At 35.9% G+C, this 8220-nt stretch overlaps 1 protein-coding gene across 4 annotated transcripts; it reads left to right on the top strand.

The window, feature by feature from the left end:
• Nucleotides 1-732: 732 nt before the first annotated feature.
• Nucleotides 733-7832, top strand: LOC105055630 (uncharacterized). 4 transcript variants are annotated; one of them, XM_010937527.4, is made up of 7 exons: nt 733-907; nt 2082-2315; nt 3788-3926; nt 4135-4382; nt 5318-5405; nt 7111-7177; nt 7309-7716. In XM_010937527.4, exons 3-7 carry the CDS (start codon nt 3922-3924, stop codon nt 7360-7362), a joined length of 462 nt encoding a protein of 153 aa, XP_010935829.1. In that variant the 5' UTR covers nt 733-907; nt 2082-2315; nt 3788-3921; the 3' UTR covers nt 7363-7716. The 4 variants fall into 4 exon arrangements, 3 of the variants coding, with proteins under 3 accessions (XP_010935829.1, XP_010935827.1, XP_073102684.1); XR_012135813.1 differs by lacking the exon at nt 733-907 and having other exon boundaries at nt 937-2315; nt 7309-7611; nt 7713-7832; XM_010937525.4 differs by lacking the exon at nt 2082-2315.
• The last annotated feature ends 388 nt before the right edge of the window (nt 7833-8220 follow it).

Here is an 8220-nt window from a genome sequence, read left to right as displayed (position 1 = left end):
TACGTTCGATGATGGTGTTGGCACAAAGCATTAATCCCCTTGTGACCCATGATTGTTAATTTCTTTTTCGATTTAAAACTATTTTCATTGGCAAAGTTGGGGATATAATTTTAAATTATGGTATAACCATTATAATGTTGTTATAACAGTTTAGGCTACCCCTATTACATTATTGAGATAAATAATATGAATAATTGCCATTATTTTCTATTATTTTTCTTTTATATTTTCTTAAAAATATGATATCTATTTCGAATTTTCTCTCAAAATTTTCTGGTTCAAAAATATTTTTACACATTAACAATATAAAAGTAATGATATCCTATTTCTTGTTATAATATTGCCATAACGACGGATTATTTTAATATCAAAAACTAAAATGTTTGCTTTTGGAGATCAATAACAGTTTTTAAACAATGATTGGGTGAGAGAGCATCAAAATGCATAATTCGAGTTTCTAGGTACAAATTCTTAAATTATGGTCAATGATTTGACTCATTTTTAAGAAGGGAATAACAATTTTTCAGTATACCTGCAATGCATATCGCAAAATAATTAACAGGCACTGGGTGGGATCAAGATCGCCCACCGTTTGCAATAAGATGGATTTGGTTAGCCCTTCTTCCTCTTCTTCTTCTTCTTCTTCTTTTTTGTGGGGTGTTTTTTGTGGGGGGGGGTAGGTGGGTGGCGTGGCGCTGGGGAATAAATACGGTCGCCTATTGCTTGAACTAAGGAAAAAGACACCAGCAATCCGCCGTCCCTTAATCTTATCCAATCCAGCGGACCGGTGACCAAGATTTTCCAATCCCACGAATAGCACGGCGGCTTCTGGGGTCCCACCACTCGCAACAAAAGTGTCGGCTTCCTAATCCTCCATCCACATCTGCCGGCGAATCCCCGCCCGAAGGTATGGAAGAACCCTCCCTTCTTGGTCTTATTTTGAGAATCTCTTGTTTTGTTCCAGTTTCTGAGTTTTGATCTCGTCATAGCGTTCTAATCTCGGAATGTTTTTCAAGTTCTACTTGGTTTAGTTCTTGGTTCTGTTAAACGATGTATTTGGTTTTATTGATGTTATTTTCTTTGAACTTTTTGTTACTTTTTGTTGATTTTTTTTTTTTATGCTCGTTTATGGTTGGACTTCGGTATGTGCGGTTCTTTATTGTGGAATAACTGCGATTTTCTTGGTTCTTTTTATTAGATTCTGTTCAAAGATTAATAGTATTCCAGTAACGGTTGATTTAATTGCAGTAGTTCTTATTGACTTGCTCTGATTTAGGCGAAATCTATTTTCCTTGCTGGAAAATAGTATTAGGTTATTTGTGCCCGAAAATGTCTGGACTGTACTGCCCATCTGGAAAACATGAAAAATACCGAATTTGTTTAGTTTAGGGCTCTCCTCTTGGATTAAATTATTTTGTGCTCATTCACTTATGATGGCCTAAGTCGTTATATTATGATCAACAATGGTTGTTTTGGGTCTAGGGTGTTGTATTGTGATTATAAACTGAAGTTGATGCTTTTTTGGAGCCAGAATGTTTCTATTTTGCTTTCAGTTGTTTTATTGGAGCTGAAAAATATTACATATTACATGATTATCATGCAGTCTATTTTTTTCTGACTCTTTTTTTTTTTTTTTTGACCAGATTAAGAATATACTGTTAGTATCTTCTGCTAGTTCATTATGGATGAAAGTAAAATAGCTATAGATGAAGGCAAAGTAGATTTCGTTTTCTTTGCTTATCAAATATGAAAAACAAGGCATGCTTTTTAGCTGTTTTCTGCAAGCCAACGCCCCCGCATGCATGACCTTGACTTAATAACCTTAATGATGGTTAAAAAGCCTTATTAGTAGAGTAATATTAAGCACATCTATCACAATGGTTACTTATGTCATGCATGAGAAATCTTATTCATTAATTTACTTGAAAGGAGGAATCCTATTGAAGTTATTTTCAAATGTCAGGTTGTAATGCAAGAAAGTCATGGATTGAGATATAAGTAACTCACTTGGATTAAGACAGTACAGCCAATTCCTTTTGCTTTAATTGCACATTTAATCAAGTTGATGAAATTTTCTCTAGGAGAGAGGCAGTGTTGGAAAGCTTCCATTATCAAAGACAGATTGTAGCCTAAGTACATGGCAGCAAGCTGAATTGCTTTTGAAGAGTTAAAAGGTCCCACTCAGGCATTTTGTTTTGCAAAGGTGGATAACACAACAAAGGTCTTACTCAAAGGTGGATAACACAAACAATGGCCACACTGAAAGGTGGATAACACAATCTAACAAAAAAGGGTTCACTTATTCCATCTAAAAGGTGATCTACCATAACCAGATCCTTTTGGAATTCTATGATTCTAAGATCTCTCTGTTTACAAAAGTTCCTTTCTTCCCATCCTAACATCTTCCCAGCACCAACTAAATGAGGAATATTGATTGAATAGCCTGTGCAAGCATCCGAGCAACCCCTAAATGTTTTTGTGGTGAAATAAAGCAAGATGTGAGGATGTGGGCATAAAATGGCTAATGGAACTGAATACAACACAATGAAAGGAACATAATGTTTTTAAGCAGTCTATAAACAAAGTCTCAAGCTAGCAACTGCCAGGGAGCCTATCTGAGGTTAAATAACCTAATTCATCGTTGATACTAATGAAAGTTCAAGCTATCCGACGTAATGCCATCCTTGATACATAAATGTAAAGACCAAACATGCTGACGTAAATGTTGTTTCATAAATGTAAACTAGAGCCTTTTGCCACCTATTTGAGGTTGGGTTTTTTGTATCCTACTTCTGAAATGACTCTAAGCCAAGTCCAAGATGCAAACGGCAAAATGTCATAAACTCATTTCCCCACTTCCTCCATGCACGTTGATTTGAGCACGTCTATGTTTGATCTTTCAATAGTTTTTAATCTTCTAAACTAATGTGAACCCCCTCACTGTAAACCCCGTCTCAGGACGGGTGAGTTATGCTGCGTGTGGCCAAAGTGCCCAAAATGGTTCCTTCTATGCTGTTATTGGTACTACTAATCTTCTTATAAGCTATTACTTTTGATTTCTGTTCTAAGTTCTAGCAGGATTTCACCTTAGCATCCTTGTGCATGCAATGCTCATATTATGCTTATGGGTCAAGTTTTTGTCCAACATTTTTATGTAGTAAAACTGGTCTATTGACTATTTTGTAATATTTTCCTTTAAGTTTTTATGATATGTTACCACTTATAGATGGCATCTTATGGCATCCACCTTCTATTGTCTCAAGTCATCCGTTCGAGTCCTTCATGGATGTATTAGTAATCCTTTGCTTAAGAAGTTATGAAACCACAAAAAAGAGTTTATTAGTGCCTATCATCCTATTATATGCTAAAAATAATTTTGTGAACCTGTAGTTTGGGGTCAGTCCACTTTGTATAGGTGCTTTTTTTTTAAAAAAAAAGTTGATTTAGCTTTCCATTGTGGATATTACTTGCTATTCTGAATTAGTAGTTTTGAATTTTTTTCTTTTGTTATTTCCGTTCCTTCTTGTCTATGATGCCTCTGCAAGTTATATGTCATTTTATTTATTTTCTCCCAAATGTGATGGAAGTTCAAAAGTATTCTAACATATACTACATATAAAGAATCACTAGTCAGAGATTCAGCAGTCATTTGCATTGGAATTGTTAATGTTATTGTCTGAATTATTAGCTGCTGCTTGGTTTTCTTATGGATGATTCATGTTCCATAATCTGCATGTCTGAAAATTTACACAAAGTTTGGGACTTTGATGCTGTCATTGATGAACAGGAAGGTGACATCGGAACATTTGTACTGATTGGAATTGAGAAGTCCATTTCATACTGCTACTTGACTTGTCATTCAGACTGTACTCAGTGATGTTAGATGGATAGTCCAACAGTAGACACTTTCTCTTCGCTTACATGGGGTAGGTGCTTCTTGTCACAAGGTTTTTTTTTTAACAGTAGACACTTGTTATCATTATTATTCTTAGTGCGCTTATCTTGTCTTTATGTTTATTTATTTGTGCACACCCTCTTGTTTCATATTACTTAAAATTGCAGTAAAAGTTTAGTGGTATGTACTCCTTGCACGAAGTGCACCAGCTCAATTTTGTCAATCTTTCTACAGAGCAGTTGTTGTTTGGGAGGACCAGCCAAAAGTGAATCATCGGAGAGATCATTGAATGTCCACCAAGAATGGAACATAGGCCACTTATCAATCTGTAGGGAAAGGCTATGGTCGTTGGCTTCAGACAAAATGGAAAACAATAACAGCAATTTTCACTGCCCTGAAGCAAACCTGTCTTCAGGTCCTATTTCTGTTGGCGAAGAAAACACATTTTCACTAGAAAATGGAAATGGCTCTTCATTTGTCAACCAAGGTCAGTGTTTTTTGAAATGTGATACTTTTATTTTGAGTGAATTATAATTCATTACATATCACTCTATTGCTTCGTCGCTTTGTGCTACACAGCACAATAATATAAATTCCAATATGTCCTGGTATAAAGGATGTCATTTTGTCTTGTTGGATCATTCTACTGATTTATAATCCCACTTTCTTTTAGATTTTACTTTATCAAGTCTTACAGTGTTATACTGACACAGTAGCCACCTCTTTCAATGCTGCTCTTTTACACGAACATTTAATTGGCCATCCTTGTTTACAGAATCTCTCTTAAGGTGTTATAAAGACTAGGGGAATGAAAACCCTATAGCTACTCAACTGAGTCTTTTGCTATGCACATCTTTCATTTTTATCCATGACAGTTTGGCTCGACCATGGTTTAGTAACCCCTAAGCTTAATCTAAAAGAATGCTGGTCTCCCCTCCAGCATTACTTACACTTATAGGGATGAAGAGGGCAAACGAACACATGCACACAAGTTTAGGTTGGAAACAAAAAATAAGCTTGCATCCATACATAATATTTGAGTGTCAAAACCTAAGCAGGAAGCAGAGTACCGGATTTTACATTGCTTAGATATGGAATATGAAGAATTGGTAAGACTTCAATTTGCCTGAAAATTTTTCATTTGCAATTCCAATTAACAATTTCTGTACTTTTTGTGAGTAATGATTACACAAAAAATGGTGAGATGAGGGGGAGATTAATGTAAATTGAGTAGCAGTCATGAGTTTAGCAGACATAATCTTCTTCCTTGGGTCCTAAACCAGCTTCAGAATCTCTACCTTGCGAGAAATAACTTTATTGGCCATTTGTAATTTATTTCTATTTTTTCCTGTACTTTGGTTAAAAAATACAAAATCCCTTTTGTGATAAATGCTGTGGGAATTTGCTTATTATGTTGTGTAGCTGCTATAGCTTGGAATGAGATGAGAAGAGAATGGGTTGGTGATCGGTCAAAAAGATCCCATAGAAGATCAAGAGAACCTATAATAGGGTAAGATACCTTATGTGACTCTTTCATGTTCATACTCTATTGTTTCAATGACTACAAAGGCAATTTTTTTCTTATATAGTAATCTAATTCATTCAGTTGAGCCAACAATATGAACTTTTTTGCTTCAATTCTTTTGTAATAATTGAAGCACTCATGTTTTCTTCCCACCTGCTTTCTGTTGGTTGATCGAACTCCCTAATGTGTCTTAATTTTATGACCTTATGTGGGTATCTTTATATCACCTTATGCTGTATTAGCATCAACTAATAATTCTGTTACGGCTCCTTGAATATCTTGTAGTCCTACAATCTTACTTATGGTGTATGGGCCCCATCAAACTTTTTTACTAAACTGATATTTAACATGTCTTAAGAGGCTGATGAAATGTTTTACAAAATTTATGAATATTAATGAAACTTAATGTTATACGAGGTCTCCCTATCTGTTAATCATGGTTATGACAAACATGCCTTATTCCAAGGCTTTAGTTGTATGCTTATTCTTTTTCCATGCGCCATGCTAAGAGCTGCATCTTCTGACGGTTCCGGTATAGGTCCTTCTAAGGAAATTATGAATAATTTGCTGTTGGTGTCTAGTTGTTTTTTCCTTATAAGAACAACATATTTCATTTTTATTTGGAGTCCACATATATTATGCACTAACTGCCCAACATTTTTGCTGTTTAACCTGAAAGGACAGTAATTGAAATATGTCCGGAGGAGAACTCTTGTTTTATAAAAGGCATTAATTTTTGATGCAAGTATTTGAATCTAGTATCATCGATAAAAGGCGAGCCTCGGCACAACGGTAAAGTTGCGCCATTGTGACCTATAGATCATATGTTCGAAATATGGAAATGGCCTCTTTGCATGAGGGGGTAGAGCTGCGTATGTCCGACCCTCCCTAGACTCTATAACGGTGGTAGAATTGTGCTTTGGGTTGCCCTTTTTTGGTATCTAGCATTGTTAATGTTAGAATATCGCAGCATATTGAGATCTTTCACTGTACAAAAAATTTACAACTTGCTGCATGAATCTTTCAGCTTGGATAATATACGATTCCTCCAGTTATGTAACTAATGGTTGATTTCTCGAGAATATTGCATAATTTTGTTAAGAGATCAAGTCCCTTAAAGGTGAAATGGAAAACCATTCAGTCAGTCCTAAGAGATGATATGGTGGGAATTTGAGGATGCTACATGATGTGTTTATTTGTACTAAGGACTAGGCCCGCAGAGTGCCTCTACCTTGGAATGGTTGGGGAGACTTTTGTTGGTGGTTGTTCATGCTAGCCAGAAGCAAGCAATGTTCTGTCTCCAGTGTTACTACATGGTTCTGTTCTGTATTTTGTCCTTATCCTGGGTACGGCTAATTTTAAGATAATAAAAGTGACCTCATCAAGAAATAATAATAAAATTGACCTCAGGAAAAAAAAAAAACCCAGCATTGGGTTACTGTGTAATATAAGATTATATGAAAACATGCAGCTAGTTCTCATTTTCCTACAAAAAATGTTTTCTTTTTCTATTTTCTTTAATTTCTGTATAGGTGTTGAGATAGTTGGGAAAAAGCTTCTTGGTGGTTAGTGCCATGTTACAAGATTCATGCATAAGTTCTCTACAGTGATCCTAAGCAAGATCTTGGCTGTTATCATTTATTTAATTCCTTTATTGACTAATTAAATGCGAGCATTATTTTCCTTCTAGCTGGTGCACTACGTATGATGATTTACTGGCAGTTGGTCAACCTTTTCCTCAGCCAATCCCATTATCTGTAAGTGATGGGACTTGTATTTTATATTTGTATAACTTTTCCATTTTGAATTTTGAGGTGCCGTGTTGTTGGATCTTTATCCTTTTTGACTGTATGCATAATAAAAAATAACACTTTGAGCAACTGTGCAGGAAATGGTAGACTTTTTGGTAGATATCTGGGATGAAGAAGGGCTCTATGATTAGACGAGGAATCTCTACCTAGCAGTTTGATGGTTGCAGTTGCGATTCTTTATAGGCAAATCAACACCAGCGGGCAGCTCTTTTTTGCCTTATCAGAAGGAGCTACCTTTAATTTGGGTGGCTAAACAAAATAAGTATTCAATATTAGATATCCACCTAACAGTGAAGGAAAGCATCATTAGATACGTTTCATGAATTATGGTACAAGGACCTTGTTCAGTATTGCTAAAAGAGTTCACTTGGAGAAGTCTGGTTAGCATGCTATATGAACTGAATGACTTGTGTAAATTTTACAAGAACATGTTTTTAGTATTGTAGACAAAGCTCTTGAATGGAATCAAACTATATTTCAGGGTCCGCGGCTCCCTCTATCATCGAAAACAGGAAGCAAGATGTCACTCCCCCATTGTTAGTATGTTTCATCTGTTGATCTCAGAAATGAGGATTATGTCGCCAAAATTTTGAGCTCTGTATACCTGCTGTGTTTGTGGGATGTTCCAGCAATATCGTATTTTTACCAAAAAGAAGGGAGTGAATGAAAGCTTTCTGGTTCCACTTCCGGTCAATGGCAGGTGGAATCTGTTCAGAAAGACTCCTAATTTCCATCTTGTGGCGAGGAACAAAAAAAGATGCCCCTCTGGTTGTCTCTAATTTATATGGGCTAGTTAGTAGTTGAGGTCTTTCTTGATCATATAACAACTTTTCTTATGTATGATTTAGTAGAATCAGGTATTACTAGGTTGGAAATGAACCAACCCTGTTCAATAACAACTCAAAGGAGGCTTCGATGATAGGGCTATTGAGCTCGTTCAATTGAAAGCTCAAGCATGATTTGCGGATTACCCAAGCCCCAGGCTTGCA

The sequence above is a fragment of the Elaeis guineensis genome, chromosome 12 (assembly GCF_000442705.2).
Source record: "Elaeis guineensis isolate ETL-2024a chromosome 12, EG11, whole genome shotgun sequence".
Taxonomy (NCBI): Eukaryota; Viridiplantae; Streptophyta; class Magnoliopsida; order Arecales; family Arecaceae; genus Elaeis; species Elaeis guineensis.
The sequence above is the reverse complement of the archived record's forward strand: the minus strand, read 5'-3'. Positions and strand labels throughout refer to the sequence as shown.

Bases quoted from the DNA above. Each gene is read 5' to 3' on its own strand.
- LOC105055630 (XM_010937525.4), top strand. The intron at 4,383-5,317 runs GTCAGTGTTTTT...TATGTTGTGTAG, and splicing joins CTCTTCATTTGTCAACCAAG to CTGCTATAGCTTGGAATGAG. The intron at 5,406-7,110 runs GTAAGATACCTT...TTTTCCTTCTAG, and splicing joins TCAAGAGAACCTATAATAGG to CTGGTGCACTACGTATGATG.